Source organism: Lagopus leucura, unplaced genomic scaffold (assembly GCF_019238085.1).
Source record: "Lagopus leucura isolate 7727_CA_CO unplaced genomic scaffold, USGS_WTPT01 Super-Scaffold_100157, whole genome shotgun sequence".
Classification (NCBI taxonomy): domain Eukaryota; kingdom Metazoa; phylum Chordata; class Aves; order Galliformes; family Phasianidae; genus Lagopus; species Lagopus leucura.
In genome coordinates this window covers 34,473,690-34,496,980 of record NW_024962334.1, presented here as the reverse complement: position 1 = coordinate 34,496,980, position 23,291 = coordinate 34,473,690, and the positions used below count along the sequence as shown (strand labels likewise).

At 38.8% G+C, this 23,291-nt stretch overlaps 1 protein-coding gene across 1 annotated transcript in view; it reads right to left on the bottom strand.

Annotated features, from left to right (window-relative positions):
• The window catches only part of GPR158 (G protein-coupled receptor 158), a 175,340-nt gene that overhangs the window by 141,671 nt on the left and 10,378 nt on the right, over positions 1-23,291 (bottom strand). Inside the window, exon 2 of the mRNA XM_042888777.1 lies at positions 20,427-20,532. Within this exon, the coding sequence (XP_042744711.1) occupies positions 20,427-20,532 (106 nt within the window). The remainder of the gene's footprint in view (positions 1-20,426; positions 20,533-23,291) is intronic.

The following is a 23,291-nucleotide window of genomic DNA, read 5'->3' as shown; positions in this document are numbered from 1 at the left end:
AAGTACAGACTACATAAAAACAGATATGCTGCCCAGCAGTGCCTGGCAGGTGAGACTAAACAGAAGCAAAGGGCTGTGAGACAGGCTGCAGAGCAGACAGGAGAAACAGCTCAGCCTAGCTGTGATACTCATCTCCTTAATTGGCCATTCATTTGGCTGGGCCTTACTACTATGTAGGCAATCCAAAATTAAGTTCTGTAACTAAAAAGAGAACACAGAACATGTGACAATCAGTTTTATCGAAAAAAAAAAAAAAGTATACTGAGTAGCAAAGGCTAGTCTTTAGCAACAATTCAAGCCTACAGTGAGTAACCTTAGGAATTTTCAATAGGAATATACAGATATTTCTTTTGTTTTAAAATACTTTTTTTTTCTTTTCTGCTTGAGATTTTTTGTAAAAGTTTTTATTTACATGCTGTATGGCCATCCAGAGTGTGCAGCAGGGACCTGCTGTCTGCCAGGCTCCACAACTCAATGCAGTGATCACTCAAGACTCAAATCAATTCTTACAGCAGCAGCTGAAGTGAGTGCTGGAAGCATTGGAGCATCTCAGGCCCTGAGAAAACAGGACAAAAACACACTGACCGTTCCTATTAAGATGTCAGAATGTTATGTTCTTAGCACTGCCTCCTGCCTCAACTGGAGAAGTTTAGACACAATGCATAGCTACTACAACAGTGGGGCTTCATCTGCACCCCAGCTACTTGTGCTGGTAACACAATGCTGACACCACACAGGAAAGAGCTTACAGTGCACGTCCAACAGGCTACACCCTTGTGACCTTATGCAAAAATTTCTCACTTATATGAAAACAACAGAATTCTATCCAAAATGTTAATACAAAATGCCACAGATCTTGATAACGAAAAGTATCAACTCTTAAGAAGAAATATAAAGTCTGGGTAAGATTACTTGAGTCTTCTGAAATGTAAGCTAAAAACAGGCCTAGGCAGATAATTCAGATACTATGTGGAAGATGCTTTATTTCAATGAAATCTGTTGCTGCCACCAAAAACCAAAAGTATAAGAACTTAAGGGAAAACAGCATTCACTTTGAAAGAAAAGCAGAGGCATTTTCTGGCTTCACAAGAAAGATGAGACAGGACATTCCTGAGGCCACAAGAGAAACACAGTTACCTGTCTTAGTGACCAAATTTCAGAAAAGATATGGACAAATAAATGCAAAAAGTCAAAAACAGCTACCAGAATTAATTAAAGGTCAGGAAATACAGACAGATACTCCCCTACCAGATGGACTTCCAGTACTGGTTGCCTTTTAATCCAACAAAATGGCCTGACTAACTTCAATTGTAAGAAGCTGGAGTTACACAACCTCATAAGGGAAGGCAGTTTTTTATTTTTGCCAGTTAAACTATCAAACTTTTGGAACGGCCTGCAATCAGCCCAGATCATGTTAAGAAATTCAGCCAGATCAAATGCTTCTGTATAAACACTACTGAAATTGAATGAGAAACTACAAGCATGCTGGAGAGACAAATGAAACCTTGCAGCTGGAATTATGAAAAGACAAAAGTTCTTCCAAGCCTCAGTTGACAAAGCTACTTGAAAGCATTTCTGATTTCAGTGTATCAGGGCAATCCCGCTGTTTTCAATTAGCTTCCTCAAAACTCACATCAATATGGTTGACATTAAGCCCTGACACAGCGACTCTGATTAACACACCAAAAGTTACAACATCCAGTTCAAACTGAAGTAAATGTATTTGGAACTTTATAATGAAAACGGACACCAGGGCCTGCTGTAGTTGTTGAATGTTGCCTTGAAAGGGTGTTCTCTCCTAAAGCTACTAGTTTATTATGCCAACTACTATTTCCAGTGGCACGTTTTTAAGTTCTGACGTAGCAGACCTATCAGTGATAGACCAGTGTAAAAGATCATGGTTAGTTCAAAAAACTCCATTAGGAAAGCATCCCATGAAAACACTGAAGCATTAGAAATCTGCAAGTAGAATTCACTTCAAACCTCCAATTCATGTTGTTTTTCATTTCAGTGACAGACAGAAATACACCACCTGCAAATATTTCACATTTCAAATTCTCAACAGCAACAGAAAAGCTAAATAAAAATACCAATGCATACAAAATTTACTAAAAATACTTCCTATTTCACCATGAGCTACATTCAGTTTACCATTTTGGTAAAGATATCAACCATTTTTTCAAAAGCCTTGTTCCACTTAGAAGTATACCTTTGTTCTTCCTGCAAGCTAGGACATACTGGTCATCTGAAAGGCTAGAAGGAAAGATAACCTTTGAGTTCAAGACAAGGAAAAAATATCACATGTTAGGGCAGAGAAATTGCATCACCTTTGAATTCAAGTGATGAAGCACATCCTGAGATGTGTGTTATGAAGAAACTTTGGTACTCTAGAGTAAATTCAAGAGAAAAAAAGTTCCATAAAAATGAGCTAAATTCCAGCCAGCGTGCTTTAAATGAAGACTTCTTCGTGATTATAAAAAAAAAAATCGAGTCATTCAGAATGAAGAACATTTTCATAAAGAATACAAATTTTATTTGATTGCCACCTAAACACCTCCCAGGGAAGAAGTTAATCAACAGCAAAGGAGATTATTAGATATATGGCATGACAAAGATTAAATTTACGTGATATCTATGAATCAGTGTATGACATTTATGATGAAAAACAAACTGAAGGTAGAAAAATAAGAGATGTATTTTCACAAGAATAATTATCATGGGGCCATCACATTTGAAAAATAAAAACAAGATGGGATCTCCCTCTTTAAGTCATGGTCTTGTGGTCTACCAATTTGTGTAGGAGTTAATAGATTCCTCTACAGCTGTGCTGCACAAGGGCCTCATCTTCTGATTTCTCTGCTTGGGAAACTACTGCACAGAACTGTTTCATAAAAGCAACAACAAATTAGGGGGTACTCTCTTTAAGCAATAAGGAAAAACTGGAAGGACTCTTGCTGAGTTCATAATGTCTGCAACTGCTGCATGATTTTTCATTCTACAGTTAGTCATTGTAAGGCAAAAGCAAACAAGGATCACAAAAGAGAATAAGCAGAAGAGCTTACCCTTGGGTTGAGCTCACCAGAAGATACCAAAAGAGGAGGATCTCCAGAAGAGATCCTTCCCCTCTGGTAGCCAGCTCTTAAATAGGTCCAGGAGGGGTGCAGCCTGGCTCCACCCTTCCGGCAGCACAGGAGAATTGCCTTCACCTGTGCTCCTCTGGCTGACTCAAGGCTCACCTCAGGTGATCAATCAGAGGTTCAGGCCGTGACTCAGCAGTTCCCATACAGTCATACAGCTGTTGCCTTTAATTTTTGTTCTCGGTTGGTTTTTTTTCCACCTTGAAATACTTAGTCTTGGCATTCTGCAAAGGCAAAGCATTGTGAAAGACTAATTGTAGTCTGTTACAATGCTAATATAGTGGACATCGTCATGAAGGCTTTCCTAAAAGCAAGAGAAAAAATCTGAAATAAAAGTAACACCGGGCTGAAAGAGTTTGGCTGTTCCTTGTGCCAAGAGGGGTGACAGAATTCCTTATGTTTTTTTAAGCTAAGTGTTCATTTAAGCTAAAACCATGACTTTGCTTTTAATATTTATTGTAGCTTGGATTATTTTGGAGTAACTTAACACCTATAATAATTTTCTTAAGAAACAGAAAATGATTTAGCATCACTATTCATTAAAAAAGATTTTAAATGCCCAGAAAACATCCTTAAAACTATGCAACTTCATTTAATCTTCTGAAGCCTTAATGAAAGAATGTGTCCTTATTCATTGGGTAGCCAACTGATTGTAATCAGAACAAGCTGTGAATGCAGAGAGGGTGATGGGTCTTATGCATGCTAACCACACAGTAAACGTTCCTCCTTCCCATTTGAGCTCGGATTCTACTGGAACCAGCCAATCCCATAGCTTGCCAAACAAACTAGAGACTACTGAGATAGAGATTAAAGGTGGAAAAACAAAAAAAATTTGAAAATATCTCCTAATAATTTCTCACTGAATAAATATGCTTGCTTTAAAATACACCTTGGAGTAAGTGACAAAGAAATGAGGATTCCTACATCAAATAGCACTTAACTCTTACATCAAATAGCACTTTTTTCCCCAGCACTGCTTCACTATATGTAGAAGCAGAGTGGGGTAACAAGAACTTTTTTTAGAGAATGCAATGGGAATGGTCCTGTTTCATTAAACTTGCATTCATCATGCCTCTAACAACAGAGTTCTGATAAAAACATCATTTTCTTTTTCATAGGAAAAAAAAGATTTCCCCATTTCTACTTACCACTCTTACGGACCTATGCAATGATATTCATCAACAAGAAAATTCTAGTATTTCTGTCTGGTCTATTAAAACTAATAATCAGTTCTACTGCTGGCAATTGCTGACAGGTTAAAAAAAAAACAAAACAAATTTTACTTAGTAGGGAAATTACCATTTTCATACAAGAACAGAGAATGAAGACACTCAGTAGATAACAAATGAGATCCATAGGCTCAACTCATCTGTTTGATTTTCCTGAACCTGTGTTATCCTTTCCTGCCATGCAATGAACCCCACACGCACGCTGTTTTCTTTGTCTGGGGTCTCTTACCAAACTCACTAGGCAACACAGTGGTCTTGGCATTCCTGTGCACCTTTATCAGTCTTCAGATAAAAGCGGCTTGCTTTCTGTTTCCCAAATTGGAGAGCTCTCTTGCGTTCAAATTAACTGGACAAATTTAGGATGGCACTTACTTAGCCACTGCATTTTTACCTGTAACTTTAGTAGCAACACACAAAACTTCAGAAGAAGGACCTCCTTGAGTACCTCAAAGACCAGGTAACTTAGTTTCAACTGAGTACTTACATTCTTCTTTCTGAATTCAGTTATTTGTATCTATATGAAATACAAACAGTCAGATTTTGGACCCAATTTTGTCTTGTAAAAAGAAGCATGAACATTAATTTTGAGATCACAATTTGAGTTTGTACAGCTAGAAGTAAAAACATCTGTTAAAAATAACAAATACAGAAGTTAGGCAGTAGCTGCAAGTATGAAACAGAAAAGGGAGAAAATCCTGAGTCGTTTTGAGACTTCTGTGGGAAGTAAACCTTACATGTGACAGTTACTAGAGCAATGCCTTAGGTCAGAAATGCTCAAAAATGCAAGGCTCGGTGATGATCTGACAGTCTGCATTCAGAAGCAGTTCCTTCAGCTTTATACAACAGAGGTAAAATATGCCTAAGTAAGAAAAATAGTGTAACCCTTTATTAACTTGCCAGTAGTAACCTTTAATAATCTTAAGCATTTACACTGCTCCTAGAGGGTAAGGCATGAAACAAGCAGAAAGATACACTCCCTTCCACACAACATTTCAGTCGGACTCTCTTAAAACACCTAGTTCTCAAGTAAGAATATCTGTCTTCCCACCCAGGCACACAATTAGGTAAAAGCAAAACCACTTACCAACAGAAAAATAATTCTCAAATATGACATACACTTCTGGAGTTTCCAATTTTAGAACTAGGTCCAGCCTTTCCATTTTGGGTAAACTGGGCACCCTGACCTGGCTTTCCCACAAACCAGCACTGGCAAGAACATTGTTATTGAAAAAGGCAAAGAAAACAACAACAGAAACTACTGAATGCAAGATTAAGCATTTTTTTTTCCTTCTTCATTAAATGGAAGGAAATAGATCATATACAAAATGCATGAGCTGGGATCGACACAGATGAATAATGCATCCCCTACTTGTTTGCATAATAGTGTTATTTGATCTGCCTTCTCAGGCAGAGCAAAAGTAAGAAGTAATGGTTTTCCCACCTGCTTCCAAAAAGACCTGAGCATCTAATGCCCTACTGAAGGCCAAAGGTTTCTACACAATGTCACTGGAAAGTCTGGAAAGAAAACTCTCTAACTCCAATGTGGTGTTAGAAAGCAGGCAATCTTTTAATTCACGATATGTACAAGGCAACTTGGTCAGCCAAGCACTCTCTGAGTTCAGGTGCTACATTTATATAGTTAAGACATACACATTAAATACATTTCTAGAAATTTTATATATATTCATTCTTTTTCCAAGGACTCATTAATATATGTTCTGTCCTTCGAGCATGAGCGACTTGGTCCTCTTAAGACTCTGCACCTCATCCCCTTCATTCCACCTTCAGCTTCTTCACAGCGACCCTTGCCAGATTTTCAGCCATATTTCCCCAACTTTGCAAGTTTCTATTGCTTGTTATGCCATACTGAGCAACTTTTTATCTTGGTACACAATAGCTCAAAAAAGTTCATATCAAACCCAGGAAAAGTCCTTGCACCTGCTGGATACAAAGCTCCCAGTATGTAATACATAGATAAGAAGTGGCTGCAGTGGCATCAGTGAAGCAAGGATGTGATTGTACGAAATAAGACTGCTAGGCCTTCACATTCCAAGCAAGGTAAACTGGAAAATTTCATGGAACTAGCACACATCAATTCCTTTTGCTAAAGTAATACACTGGTGTTTAAATTCATATGTATTGATCTCTATTGCTAAACCAGTCTATATCACTAGCTAACTTCTAGCAGCTGTGGGGACATCTTGGCATTACTTTCTTTCTGAATAATCTATAACTAACACTAAAACCACGGATTTTTCTGTAAAAGGAAATTTTATATAAATATAAATTTAGTGTCTAAAGTATTAGTAGTTCCAACTGATGTTTCAACTGCTTCCTAGATAGCATTCCACTAACTAAAAATGGTTCACTTACCCTGAATAAAATCAATTCAATTAGTAGTCCTCAATTTCTCTGTGTTTACTTATTTGGTATTTAATAAAATGTCTTTCTCCACCATCTGATTTATTTAGTTAATATTTCCCTTAATATTTCCCTTGAGCACTTCACTGCAACGTCTTCAAGCGTGACTTACCTTGAGGACATGGTAAAAACATGTCTGCATTCTTACTATCTGCTATGTAGGACCAACCCATCACACATTTTTCCAAGTACTTTTTTTTTTTTTTTTTTTTTTTTTTTTTTAAAGTTGCCTTCTAAAGAACTAGAGCAACTCTGGCATACATGCTATCAAACTGCAGAACATATCCACTTTGACATCTCTTCTGAAGAAGCTACTTCAGAGATCATTACTGTGTAGATCAGATTGTGGGCTGCCTCAAAATTTTAGACTACTAGATCTGAAATATCAGTTAATGACATTTTGACAGAAACAAGGAAAAACACTACAATTTTTTGTGAGAAAAGGCAATATAAACAATTCTATTTTAAGGGAGCATTGGGAAATATTCACTTGGGACTCTATGCTGGAAATAGCTTCAGATGTTTTGACAAAGCACCATCCCTCCAGCATCTTTGTATTTTGGTAACAGATTCTTGCGTTCAGTCTCCTAAGATCTATGTCAGTGTTGGCTTAGGGTAGAACTTACTTCATACAACTAGAGGGAAAAGGAAATAGAAACAGCTGATCTGAACCTGAACTTCTCCCTTACCCTTACTTTTTCCACCTGCCACGTTTTGGGTCAAATCTGCAAAATGCAAGTTGCTTGTTTTAGCCTGTTTTTCTAAAAACCCATTGTCAACTGCATAAAGATTGTCTAAGGATGTTGTTATCAAGGCTCCACGTTTCTGGCATCTATTTTAAAAGAGTCACTTGCTTCACGTCTGTAGCTTTTGCTCTGAAAAAGCCAAACAGTCTCAGGCAAGCATCCAAAATCTCACTGTTGTTTTCCTTCTCACAGACTATTTTCAGGGAGAGAGAAATGTGACCCATACAGCGCTTCTCCCCACCCTGCTTGCAGACTTCAGCAGGTCTACAAATTGTTCACTAATCTCTCCCCACAAGATGGGATGTGGCAAATACACACAAGACTGATTCTGGAATCAAGCTGTAGCAGAAATATTTCAGAAGGCGTAAGGAAAATTAAATTGACCAGAGACCCCACTGGAAATCTTCTACTGATCTTCACTACAGAGTCCAGTTCAATAGGAATTAGGCAGTTAATTGTCCACTGAGGTAACAAGTCCGATAAATATGCATGAAGAAAAAAAGAAGTGTACTATACATCTATTTTTGTTCTGCTGGGTTAAGAACAGTCTTCACAGTTGCGAGCAGAACTGGTTCAAAATAGACACAATCTGCTACTGCGGCAAGCCAGGTGCTGCTATTTCTGCATACATACCTCTCACAGGAGATTCACATCACTCATAGAAAGTTGTTTTTCATGTGCATCAGTCAAGCTGTTATTGCTAAAAACTTCACAAATGTAACTGACTGAAACTGAAGCAGAAAGTTTGCTACTAACAGGGTTAGTCTAGAAAATCGCACTGCACTGTTGTGTAATTGTCTAGGTTTGAAAGACTCAGCTAATTTAGTTTACAAAAGACATCAAAGAATAGACGACAATTTACTGCACTTCAAAAACTCCAGCAATTGAAGTAGTAACAGGATCAAAGGTACACACAATTAAATGATTCAGCACTTTTGTGACTTTATAGGATGTATTTCCAAACCAAAGGGGAGCATTAGATAATACAGTCTGGCCAACTACACAGCATAGACCACAATGCCTCAAATGAAACGCCTCTGCCGTGGGCCCAGGAGTACTGGAAGGACAAGCATAGAGCTTCCAGAAAGGTTCTGCCTCTGTAAGCCAGAGAGCAGGCAGATGGGATTTGGATTTGGCTTTCCTGCTCGGCAGTGCAATTATCACCACTCTACGATGCCTCTACACTCATGGCCATAAGGGTAAAACAATATGTAGCTGTCTGTCTCTTGGGCCTTGCTGCCCCAATACTGACCCATTTTCACAACTGCCCCATTTTTTCACTAGAGGTACTAAAAAGCAAGAGAACAAAATTAATAGGAAGGGGCCCTAAAAGAGATCAGAGGTACAGCTAGAGGAACTCTGTAGTATTTCCTTCACGTAGAGGTAGAAAGCAAAGCCAGAGGTAAGGCAAGGGAGCTACACACAGATAGCTTTATCTGTCTGTACTTGTGTGCTTCCCAAGTGCAAGAACACAACCTGGAACACCAGGCTAAACAGTGAATCACATTTAAATTAAGACTGCAGGCCTGAGTACAAATTCATACAGTTGTTTGGAGTTTGTTTTGTTTTTTTCAAAAGGGGAAGTTGGTGTGCGATTTACAAGCAGGGGTAAATAGGTAATGAGGTAGAGGGTCTGACTGAAGCAATGCTATAATTAGGTCAAGAGGCAAAAATAATCAGTGACATCCAAGATGACCATACAGCCCCATGGTCGCACTGTACCGTGTACTGGGCAGTCATGATTTCACCTCCAATCAAATTTCTAATGAAAAAATACTTAAAATTTTACTACAGTGGTGGCTATCAATGCAAAGCCTCTTTTAAGAGACAATTTCAAAAGTAAGAGGAAACACTACCAGTAAGTGATGATTTTATCCCACAAAATAGAAGATTCATCCTTCCCAAAGAGAGGAAGCCAGAAAGACTTATTTTGAACTGCACAGAGGTTCCAGAAGAAAGACTTAATATCTGCCAGAAACTGATCTGACCTCAACTATTTGGATCTCATCTGCAGAGCTATGCTTACTGAGGGAACACATATTGCACTAATGGTGAAATGGAACACAATAGTATCAGAAGAGGTGAAAGGGAGATTGACCCACTGAATGGTGAGTTGAGTAGCTGTCACTGCAAGAGAGAAAAGAATTTCCTATTTGCTTCCATTCTTCCTCCAAGATCTAAATGCCTCACCAAAGGATGCTCCCCCCCCCCAAAAAAAAAAAACGAAAAAACCCCTGAGCTCCAGCACAGAACAAGGCACCACAGTGTTCTGAGGTTCAGTGCAACAGGTCAGCTGCTTTGCCCATCCTCACAAAAATCACAGATTATCATCTCTGTTCTTTAGTATTAAACAAGGATTAAAATCCTATTAATGAGAACTGTTTCTACGTTGCAAACTGAAATAAGCACTTCTAACATAAATCTATTATTATAAAACCATAGTTATTAATTTAGAGGCTCCACGGCTCTATAAACATGCATATGCAACCCCAAAATTATTTGAAACTCAAAGCAGAAATAATAGGAAAAAATCCCAAATACTGCTCTTGTAGAAGTTTCTGACTTTTAAGGAAACTAAAAGGAGGGGAATAAGAGCATCTGAGAATATGTCTACCCTTATATTTGCAATGGTCAAGGGAGTTTGCATCACTGCAGAAAGTGTTGAGTCTGGTTAGTCTTGCTATGGTATCTATTCAGCTGTGTATATATTTATTCTTTTCAAGTTCTCTTATTCCATCACTTCTTTCACTGGGAAGCTGAGGCTTGTAGTCTAGATTAAGGGGAACCATCTGCAGCCACAGCATCCCACTGACACACATGGTGCTTCACGTAAACCCTAACTTCCCTTTATTTCATGCACCTATGGAACTCATTTATTGTGCTACGTTTTATATTCACACACTCTTATATGGAATTAACTCAGGAGCTACGGAAAATTCAGTGAAGAGTTGATTTCAAAGTCAGCACATGAACTATTCCGGGTGTCCCAACAGTCTCACCATCTCACAGCATGACAACAAAAAAAAAAACAACATAAAAATAGGGGGCATGCTCTAAAATGTGGTGCAACAAAATAGAAAGATGCAAAGCAGGGCTTCTCACAATCACGTAGCCAACAAAAAATATTTTTAAATTACACTGGTGACAAAAATGACTTAACCATATCATTTTTATTGAGCAATAGAAAGCTAGAATAATTCACTAATATAGTATTGCAGGCACCTCAATCACCTTTGGAAAGAGAAACACCTCCAAAACATGCATTAAACCTGTAAAAATAATTCCTCTTTCAGTGGAAAAGTAATACTTTATTAACATTGCTTTCCATAATTACAGACTCTAGCAATATAGTGGCCCCTTAGAAAGCAATCATCATTATGGAATCCTATCCTATGGGAAAACCCGAACTTCAGAACTAAGGCTCATTCTAGTGAAAGAAAACACATAAGTCTTGGAGTTTTTGAATTATATACTCTGAAAGATTCATATTGAGACAGTCGCAGCATTTCATTCAGCCATTCATTTCAAGCAAGTGTCCTTTCAGCTATCCTCAGAAGAATTCAGTGCAGCTGAACTGCCAAGAAATGCCTTCTTCAGGCACTATAACATGGTACTCACTTTGAGTATCTCTGGAACATGAATTCAGGAGTTTAAGCTCTACAGGCAGCTGTTCAGGTAATAGCATGCACAATAGGGTCCTGGTCCACAGCTGCCACTACTGGTTTAATACCAACTTAAACAGTTACTACAATTCATTTCAGCCAGAAACGCATGATTTCTCAATGTACAGTATTAACCAAGCTGTGCTGGAATTTTTGTTTTTCTAAAATTCTGTAGAGTTTAGTATGCACTATACAGTTCAGATTTTGGAAAATATGATAAACATTGGGGTAAGTCAATTTATCACATTTAAAACCAGTCTGTGCTACATTTTGTACATTAAGAAATATGAACATGTAAGCTCTCACAGGACATCATAAGACAAGTTCTGGAGCGCCTCTTATTTGACTTTCTTTCATTAGCATAGACAAGCTGTTCTGTCTATGCTGAAAAACATAACTATACACAACAGGATTAGAGGAATGGCCTCAAGTTTCACTAGAGGAGATTCAGGTTGGATGTTAGGAAGTACTACTCCAAGAGAGTGGTCAGGAACTGGAAAGGACTGGCAGGCAGGTGGTGGTGTCACTGTGACTAGATGTGTCCAAGGAACATTTAGATGTTTAGATTTGAATGTTTAGATTTGTACTGAGGGATGTGGTTTAGTGGGAAATACTGGCGATAAGCGGATGGCTGGACCAGATGATCTTACAGTCTTTTCCAACCTTGGTGATTCTGTGATTAGATAGATATGACCAGTGACAGAACTGGGCAGATGGTATTAAAAGCTTTTAAACCTTTCAAGAGGAGAAAAAAAAAAGGGTATATATTTAGGTGTGGTTTTGACCAGTTGATGGATTTCTAGACTTACACAACATGTCATTACCAAGAGGTTTCCATCAGAATACAACAAGATCTTCTCAAAATGCAGAAGTAAAAGTCTTTGTGTTTCAGCTTGCAGCCTCTTGTCCTGTCATTGAATACTACTGCAAAGAGCCTGGCTGCATCCACCTTTCCAACAACAGATACTTGTGCGCATGGATGAGACCACCTCTGAACTTCACACAACACATACTCCAAGCCCTTAAGCATCTCTAAGGCCCTCACTAGATTCTCTCCAGTACCTCCATGACTCTTACACCAGGGAGGGCAGAGCCAGACAGCCCAGCACTCCAGATGAAGTCTCACCAGTGTTGAATGGAAGGACCAACCCCTACACCTGCTGGCAGCACTGTTCCTGTCACAGATGAGTAGCTGTTGACTATCTGCCACAAGTGCACACTGCTAGGTCATGGCCATCTTGGTGGCCACCAGAAGCTCTAAGGCCAATCTAGTTAGCTTTATTTTCCAGTATAGGAGTAAGACCACAACTGTTTTAGATGAAAGTTACAGAACTTCATCCAAATTAGAACACGCTATACCACTCCTCGAATATTACTTTCCTCACCAACTGCATGTGGAGACAAAAAAATTTAAGAGTGAGTAGATGGCACTGATGGAGAAAAAAAGGCAGCTACTATACACTGACAGAGTAACACCCCTCCAGCAAACTGTACTGTATATTTCACATCACTAAATAGAATTTGATTTCCCTGTGAATAACAGTTCTGGTAAATCTCGAGACAAAGTTTTACAGCAGAGGAATTCTAACAGTGCAATATTAGAAATAAGAGATTGGCTCATTTGTCTCTACAGAAAATATCTACTTTTCCTCACTATCTAAGTAAAGGAAGAATCAAAGACAGTAAATATTTTATCTTCAACATTTTATACACTTAAGATGTTGAGAAGCTTTTTCTTTCACTACTTACTGTAGAAAGAAAAATAAAACTCTTCCAAAGAATGAGCAGTAATAACTTGAAGATATTACAGTAATGAACTAGTCAGAACAAAAAAGAAATTTTTAAAAATATAGATTAAAAAAATCAAACACTCTGCATTGCTCTGTTGTGATCAGTGCTTAGCATACTCATGATCTGAAACAAGATAGGATGGCAAAGCAATGAAAAGGAACAAAAAGAAAAAGCAATATTAAGTAGGTTAGTAAAGACTGCAAAATTTCTAGGAGAAAAACCCCTGCTCGGTGAATGGATGACCTGATAGCTATCAATTTGCAGTACTGGAAAATGCAGACAAGGACAAATCTCATGGACAAAAGCATAGGCAAATAAAAAAAGAAAACAGTTCTTTATTTGCAGGAAGACATTGAGGGGAAAAAAAAAATGTTACCTTCTACCAGAAGTCACCAAACAAAAGTGATGGTATTTCAATATCCAGAGCTATAAAACTGTGTTCCAAAAATAAAACAAGATGAGCTTCCATTAAATTGCTATGGCTCAGTACATTGCTTTGAATATGAGGATTCAGCAGCTATTCTCTTTAGTTTTTCATCTTGGGATCTCTTATGTTTTCAATCTAATTTTAATTTGTTATAGGAAAAAAAGGAATGAACTTTCTCCTCAAGACTAAATTAAACTTGTCTCTTGTGCAGGTAACTTGCAGTATAAAAAAAGCAGGAGAAACAGTTGGTACATTTAATAAAAGCTTTAAGATAAGGCAGACAATCCTTTTCCATCGGTTTAATCAGAGCATTACATATTCTTTCTCTAGTCTATTTTTTCCTTCCAACAGAAATAACTCACTGTAGAATACTTGCATAAGCTGAACTTCTGCATTTTCACAACTGAAAAGCCTTCTACAGTATATGGACTAAGAAAATAGATGAGTACACAAGTAATGAACAGAGCTTGCATGGTTCACACATAGTTGGCATCCTTTGCAACAAGAAGTGCAGCAGTAGTGCATTTCAATAAAGAAGCTGTGTCATTTACTCTTTGTTGGCTGGAGCAGTATAAGAAGTACAGATCACTAAGTACATTGTGAACTTGTTCAAACAGGTTTATGAAAAATATCAGGATGTTTACTTATCCTGGAGACATCTGAAGTGTGGAGTGGATGCAATGCCATGCACCCCAAAATCCCCCTCTGAAGGTGACCCACACTGGACTGTGGCTGGAGAACGACATGACTCTCATTCGACTCACTCAGAACATTTTTGAAGAAACTAAACTGGGGAGAGTAATTTGCACACCTGGAAATCACATGTCAATTTGAGTCAGAATGCCCATCAGTTAAAGAACATTTTGCCCACGTCCAAGCTATAAAATAATGGGTAATCTCACAAGATATGAGAGTACTTGCATGTCTACCAAGACAGGCATATCAAACTTCACATGGGAGGGACCAGATGCTTTGATTCCAAAGTATCACATTTATTTAATTATGCTTAATACTCATTTTTCAGATACTGCACAGTCTTCCAAATGTACTGGTAACAAATGAAATCCCTGAATGAAGTTCTGCTTTGTTTATGCCTAGATTTGACAAAGCTGCTGTCAATTTTGCATCTGGGAAAGGTAATTCACAGCCACCCTTCCAAAGGAGAACAGCCCAGCCAGTCCCCAAGCTCCCTCCTGTAAGGTTTATTGTGGTTATGGATAGACTTGAACTTGCTGGGACAAGAAACTGAAGGTCAGTTTTTCAGTCCATCTCCAAGGAAGAGCTATTTTCTGCACTCACTCTCCATCTGCAAGTTGCCCTTTGCTCCTGCCAGGCATGTTTTGTGGATACTCCCTCAGCTAAATAGATGTCTGTCTAGATCTCTTTCCCTCCCAAACAAAAAGGGAAAATTTATTTCCTCACCTTCTGCTGTTACACAGCCTTTTCCTCATTAGAGTAAGTGTGCTGTGAAGAGCACGCCCGTAAAACCAGAGCTAACGTCTGTTATTTTTGGGTTATGGGAGCAGAGAACACTCCTACCCCAGCCCCTTGAACCATCTGATCTCACAGAAACGCACTTCCCCATATGGTTTGGTGTTTTGATTGTTGTGGCTTTTTTTTTGTTTTTTTTTTGTTTTTTTTATTGTGGTGATCCCCCACACCCTCAAAGTTCAATCATTTCACTTTAAGGATGAAAAATTCACAGTGAAAACAACAGAAACAAAGGCTAAAATATCCTAAATGCTAGCTACTGCTCCCTCCCTAGAAGGGAGCTCTAATCTTTTTTTTCCCTCCATAATTTTGTTTTTGTCACTTAAATACAATATTCACATGACATGGACAAACACATTGTCAAGACCTCTACGAGGGCATGTCAAGGTTCTGCAAATCAAGCAAGGGCAACTTCTTTTCACTTATAAGAACAACTGCAAGGATTGGCTGGATGACCAGTTCAGCTCGTCAGCACTGCCCAATATTATAATGTCACACCCAGCAGAGAAAGTTCCGAAAGACTTTGGAATAGATCTGAAAAAACTACCAGTAATTGATGCCACCTGTGATCACCTATCACCTGCAAAAGGAAACATATCCATGCTATTTTTCTTTGTCAGACAGCATCTCTCAACCAGCCATCTATGGTTTTTCCACTTTCTACCTCCGGGGAAAAGCAAAACAATAGCAAATAGAACCAACGTGGAAGAATTTAAATGCTCAAGCTAGCACTAAGATGAAAGCAAGTGTTACAAAAGTTTTCTTTAGAAAAAAATGCTGAAAATTGAGATTGACTCCTGTAAACAGAATCATTTAAGGGATTTTTTTTTCCCTGAAAAGGCTACGATAGCCGTAGCTAAGCAACTTGCCTGCTCTTTATACTGGAAGTTAGTTTTCATAGCACCTTGTTTATCACTGAAAGCTCTGACAAATGCCTACCTTACTTAGCACAATCCTAGCTGGAAGAATACCAGATTAGGTCTGCTATACTGTTGTGAATGGATCTTTCCCATGAACACACCTAATGCAAAGTTATTTTTAAAATAGCATCTGAAATGCTCGTGTATGGCATGCTCTTCAAATACACTGAGTTGTGTGAGCAGCCAGTCAGACAAAACCTTCCTGCTTTTGGATCCAGAATTGCTCAGGTTTTTTGTGTTTCTCTTTTTTCCCCTCCTTTATTTGCATGTTAAATAGAACTGTTCACCTTCCTATCTTATTTCTTTCTCTTTCAGCCTAGGATTTGATTTAGTAATTATAATCTATCACTAAAGATCCTGTTTTCTTCCAAGGGGAAATATACCCTTATGTCCTCTGCCCTGATTTGGGTACATCTCTTGCCATAACTTGAATGCAATCTGCAGTTCCAAGGATGATTACCTACATACTAAAAATTAACTGTATTTTGTAAATTCTGCTCATTGTAAGATTGTATTACCAACACACAACATTATTTTCATGTTCTTCTCCTTCTGACTGCATTTTTTCCCTCCAATAAACAGGACAAAAGACACGCAAATATGAAGAAAAAACAGTGACACTTCACATGACCCACCAGGCTATGACTGGATGCTAACCTCCCATCACACGATGCAGGTGCACTAAGTAGCCTTTATCTGTTTGACAAGGACACCAGAAAGCATGTTTAGAAAAACAGAGAAAGCACTGCTGTTTTTCCTCTCCCAAATTCCTAACCCTCCCCATCTTCCTCAGTTGGTTGACTGTAATACTGTGTTCACTGTAATAAGGTGCAGTGGGCCCCAGTGTTGACACTACCTAAAGATGAAATAATGAACCAAACTCGTCATACGTTTCCTTTCTCAATTGGTTGTGCATCAAATAAATACTCAGCGAAGGTCCATGTGCCTTCCTACACAGACAGCAACACAGCCTTTTTGTTTACTCTGCCTCTCTCATTTCCTCTAGATATTTTTGCACACTGTCATTTGTGGAATACTGTTAAACCCAAAGGGATGTCAGCTGAGCCTGCCTCACAGTGCAAGCTGTTGGCAGTCTCATTAAGGACAGTGAACAGTGTGGAAGCCACTGCAGTTTTCAGACCGATGCTGCTGGCTGGGAGTGTTCAGGCCAGCTCAATGCACAATGCTAGCTCATTTCTTCAGACATTTCCCTGCCTTGATTTTATTGTCAGTGTCTCAACAAGGACTCTAATATCATTACTTAAAGCACCAGTAGTTGCTGCCAGCATTTATGGTGAAATAACCTAATCTATTAAAAGGAAAAATATTAAATGTTTTAAACACTAAAAATGCATTCTTTCTTACTGCTCCAGCCAGCCTTGCCTGTACAATGAAATCACTTTGTATTTGTTATCAGGAAGCTGTCTTTTCCCTTCTTGTTAATTTCAAAATTACCTGTAACATTCTGTATTCTGCCCAACACATTTCAATTATTTCCAGTCCTATAAATAATACCCACCTCGTTCACTGCAGCCCCACAGAGCCCAAATTACCTGTGTATTTTTTCCCCATGTATGGTTTCTCCGTATGCTTATAGTTTTAGACAGGGAAGAGCAGATTTGTATCCCTAAAAAACTGAGCTCTCTGCCTCAGATTTAACGACATTGTCATTAAATGGAACAGGTACCTTGGCAGTAAACACTTTCAGCAACAAATGGCAATTTCACTAAGGCAAAGGCTTACCAAAGAGTCTGTGGAAAGACAATGTAGCTCTGAATGCTCAAGTCATTAACAAAACTGAAAAGCAGCAGCAAGGTCTAACAACTTAAATCACTTTTCCCTTCCTTACTCTGCTTGAGAATGACTTTGTAACTGGGGACAAATCATTCTGACACCAGCAAGTATTTCTGTATTTTCCTCAAAAGAGAAAATGAAAGATGGGGAACAACATTTTATTAGTAAGTCAAGCTAGGTGGAAAGCATTACTGCACTATTACATGATATACCCTTATTCCACAGTGTAGATTTGTAAATAAAGAAGCCCCTTCCTGAAGTGGTGACCACAGAGGAAAAGAAGATTCTTAGGCTGTTTCTAGCAACTGCCTATCTCCAGGGTCATTGATGCCTTCTCTTCAGACACAATAAGGAGAAGCACTCCCAGCTGGCAAGCTACATTTTGGGGGATGTTAGTATCACCTTCTGTACATCATGAGACCTTTGCTGATTTAGTACTCAAAAAAGTCAAGAACAGATAAGAGGTTTCTGTTCTACAGATAAGCTGAAAAGCCATTTACGCAGTAGCACTCTTCTCCATCCATGTATGTCATTAACACCTTGAGCTGTGAGCATTAGCTCATCCCATTTATACAGCATCCCTCATTAAAGAATTCCTGTTCTCAAGAGCAACACTGCATATCTCTACTTTGGTAGACAGACAATGGGATTTGAGACTGAATCTGCATTTAAGTATCTACATCTAGGAGTTGTTAGATGTCTAAGCTGTGTTACTATAACAAAATCTAGCTAGTAAAATCGGTGAAGCCTGTTGGAGCAGCTAAAGACATGCATACCTCTTGCATAGAAGGAGCAGAAATAGAACTTTCGCCTGAGAACATATTTTATTTCCTTTTTGCATCACAGGAACTCATTTTTGGACTACAGCACTGCAGTAAGTTACTAAAACAAAACATGCATCTTTCCAGTATGAAAAACAAAACATTCTTTGTAACACCAGCCCAAAAACCAAGTATGAAGAACTGACCTGTAATGCACACTTTGCATTTTATGTTTAAAAAGTGTTTCACAAGGCAGCTAGGAAACATCCACCATGCTCTCAGCAGGAGAGTGAAGCTCAGAATTCAGACGAAGCTCTGGATTAAAGCTTTAGGACCTTCCCTCTTTCAGCGGACCATGCCACCCACATCAGTTTCTAATGCACAGTAAGCTCAAATCACAGAAGCAGCCTGGACTCTAACCTTCCATAATCCTGAAGGTCATCTTTAGAACAATTTCCTTTGCACTCAGTTTCCTACATCACACTCCATTTCTCACGTGCAAAGAGAGGAAGATGCATTTCCCCTCCTTCTCCAACTAATTATTTCAGAGGGAACAGATTCTGTATTCTTCTCAGGATACAGACTTAAAGATTTAGATTTCAAAGAGAAATGTAATGTTGAAATTACCTCCGGTACGCTTATATTCAGATTCTGTTTTGCTTAAGAACACACAACATGATTCAGAACCCATTACAGCAAACAACAGGCTCTGAACCATTTCAAAGGGGCATTAGAACTGGCTTCTGATCCTTCTCCGTTATCTCCATTTTCCTTAGATGTTCTTCTTTAACCTTAACTGCCACATACATGCTCCCCATCCCAGATTTTCTTCTTAGTTGCAGGAAGAAATACAATTTACCATCTCAGAGGTTTCTATTCATAAGAAATTAGGAAATGGAGGAGCACTTGTCAAAATACCTAGGTACATTTCAGAAAGTAGCATATTAAAAAGCAAAGTTTACTAAGATATCACAGGAAGATACATCTTCTAAGAAGAAATATGAGATATTGAACAAGTGTTACCTTGAATTCAGAAGGCAAAATTTGACAAAGCAAAAAAAAAAATCCCATTTGAATTTAGTCTTTAAACTAAGACTTAGTTGAGTCTTAGTTCTTATTGGTTCTTACTGCATATATAGTTTAAGAAAAAAAGAATTCCAGTGAAAGATAAGAAGGATATTTACAATAATTCTGAGATTTTCATGCTCAGATAAGGTTAACAGATGAATTCCTCAGATAGAAGTCTTTTCCTAAATTCAGATTTGGTTTTGATAAATGAGCATTTTATGACCAGGCAACTCCTAGCTTCTGCTAAAAGACTTCCAGCTTTTTAATTAAGCTTCCTGAAAATGCAGAAATACATGAGGCACATGTATCTCATAGATAGCAAACTTGCACCTTCGAAAACAACGTTACATGTAATAATCAAATAAAGTCACTGCATGTATTTTGTTTTGAAGTTCCATTAAATACATAGATCATTCAGTCTGGCTCCCTCTGTCAATGTATCATATGATTGGCCAGACACAGGCTGAGGAGAAAGGGGAAGCAGGAAGGAATTGAACATAAACATTTAATTAGCTCTGTAAAAATACTGACATTTCTATTAAAGAACAATTATGACATCCGATTCTGTTATTCTTGTTCCATTCTTCCAAAGACCAAGCCACTTTGAATAAACACCACCAGCATCTCAGTTACTTTTACTGCACTTCACAAGGTTGACCACTCAAAAGTAAAAATGAAAATAGGCTTTTAATGTATAAATGTAAAATAGTTTGAGTCAGATGAAGAATTTCATAAATCATTTCACTGTCCCTATAAGCAGATGTTTCTGTACAATAACTTACCTTGTTTTATTTAGTATCAATATTCCTGAAATGCAAGCATTTTTAAAACTCTTAAAACTCCATGACAGCATCTTGAACGAAAAGATCTCTGCAGCTTATAAAACACAAAGTCTTTAAAATCATAGCATTTTTACTACAAAAACAATTCACAGTGGAAAGACTTAACTGAAGGGTAGCTCAGTTCCCTACAAACATACCTCAGAGTTGTTGAGATGACACCTGTGTGTTCCTGAGAACCACCCCTCACTCGAGCACTGGTCGATATCCACCTTCTGCAGATTTATGTCGACTTTAACAACACCTCTGGAAAAGAGAAAACAGCCTTGAACACAGTGACTACATCAGTATGTTAAACTTCTTTACAATGCTATAACCTGCAAAGCAGAACTGCATTTTTCTTCTAAATACAGAATTTGATGAAGTGTCTAAAAAGAGAAATGAGGAGTTCCACGTTCCCAAAGCCAAGCCTGCAGACAGATTCTTATGTTAGACCTTACTGAGATGCATTACAAGAACTCTAAATCTCATGCACACAATAGATGCAAGGTGACAGGTATGAGTAAGTTATCCACTCCAATAATTTAATGCCCTTCACATTTTACAATGCAGCAAAGAACTAAAATAAATACAGTGGATGACCTACACTTCTGTCTCAGACACCGCCAGCCTACCCCAGAAGCACACTGAGCATCAGGACCAGGTAGTACCCAGCACCGGGCAAGATTGCCATGCCAATTTTGCTCCAGGGAATGCTATTTGCCAAAATAATTGTGCAAGAAGTCTTTTCTGTACTCTACCCAGTTGTACACCAACTCTCCAGTGACTTCATATGCAAGAAACAAGAATTAAATCAGGGCCACTCACATTCTCCTTGCTTAACCACCACCATGACTGCATACACTAGTACCACCTTCTCCCCCACAGAAAAGCCTTATATTTCCACCCTTCCCAATTCCAGAAAGCTACAGCCATCCGCAGATTACTTTTGCTCCAATATATCCCACTTCTGATGGGACAGACAATGCATATGACTTTGCCCATTTCCCCTTGCCTTGGGGGCTGCATGTGGCAATCTCCTCATGTTTGCACATCCCAAGTGGTCCCCACCTCAGAGAAGGGCCCATGCACCTCTGCAGCCCCATCACAATCCTGGAAAAGGCTGCTTTGCTGGTGCCCCTGCAGCCCAGAGACATGCATCCTACAACGGTCTGAACTATTTCAGTCACCTCGTTCACCTCAAAGCACTTCGCTTCCTTTTGCCAAAGCAGTGCATATGTAAGAAATGTAATAACAATGTTACAGAGCCATTTATTTGAGGAGTCACTTTGGAACAAAATCATTACAAGCATAAAATAAAACCAGGACAACACTGCTCCCTCATATCTGGCAGCAGCACTGCCAAGTGCAAAGTGTCCATAATAGTGTATCTGGACATTCATCTTCAGACATGCTGTACAGCCAACGGAGACACAGAGGATCATTACGTGACCTGATTAAGACTCAGGAAAATACATACCTAAAGGAAGCTAGCACAGATGCTCTTTATCCCCCTTCTCTCTGCCTCCTTCTGAGAACAAATAATTTCTGAGAGTATCCAGTATCACCAAACGAAAGCATTGGTTCTGACAAACTCAGCTTGAAATGGTACATGCCATATTTCTGGAAATTTACAGCTTTGTGCATTTCTTATGCTTGTTTTGGACATGAGTCTGTCCAGGAACTGCTGGAATTAGTCTTTCCCCACAGTCAGTCACTCCTCCCATGCTGCAGGTGACCAATGACCTCAAGGGAAAAGCAGCCACACCGTACACCTTAGTGCTCTGCACTATATTTCTGTCAGTGCATTACCACCTTATTTAACACAGTGACAGGGTATCTGCCCCACAGGGCATAAATGAACAGGTGCAACTTGTTTCTCAGCAGGTCACACGCAGATCCCACCATGTAGGTTTCTGATTTATTCTGGACCTTCTTGAGTACAAACACTAATGTGTGGGCTGGGAACAGGACCTGCTCCACAAGTTAATGAATTCTTTGTGGCTCCATAGTGAGATCTTGACTGCAGTCAGAAGGACTGGGGTTAAAGCAGCTCCTTGCGTTCTTAAGTTCACATTATGGAAAGACACTTTGACAAGTGTCTCAAGCATTCTGACTGCTCTAAAGAAGCCAGCTGACAGTTCATGCGGAAAGGAAAAAAGTGAAGATTCACAACAGCCTCATCTGAGACTCCCTGAATACCATACAGAAGATCTGTTTCCTTTACAGGAAATGTACTCATGTACATTTTGTTTTTAAATGATAGAAGAAACTTTCCCTCTACAAACACAAGAGGAGATACAAAAATGAAAGCTATGAGTAAACTGATCACTGCTAGAACAGAAGTAGTTACAAAGCACTCTCTCCACCCAGCAAGAGTTTGCTACCTGGTAACCCTGGCCTTTTCCATGCCCTCTAACCAAGGGGTTGAGCAGCAGGCCCACCTTTCCTCTGAACCCAGTTTTGTTGCTAATGCACTTATATGAGAAGCAGCCAAGATTTTTTGTCTCTTGCCAGATTAAACTCCAGCAGGGCTTAGGTTTCCCCAAGCCCATCCTTGTCCTTGTATTATTAGGGTTACCTGACCATGCTTTCAACACTTGTGCACTTCCATTTTACGTTTCAGTTTTGTCCATGCAGGCTAGAAAGTTACCAACATCCTTCTTCCAGGAGGACAAAGTATTCTAACTTGAACGAATATATTTTTCATTTGAATTTCTGTGCAAAGCCTGCTTACAAGAACACTTGCCTTTCAACAAGCTCATGTTCATGACCTCAATGCAAACATTTGTCTTCCTACCTATTCTTCTCATCTTCTGTTCTTGTGGCACAACCTGAACTTCTGATACAGATCTGCAATTATTTTTGAGTTTTAAGAATCTGTCACGAAAATCTACAGGAAAGAAGGGCAGTCCAGAAGTAGGACTATAAAAAACTCTCATGAAAGCCATTAGGCTTCCCATTTTCTTAACACAACACATCAGTCCTTTCTCACAGTACTTCTGCAATGTTTGTTTCACAGTGAC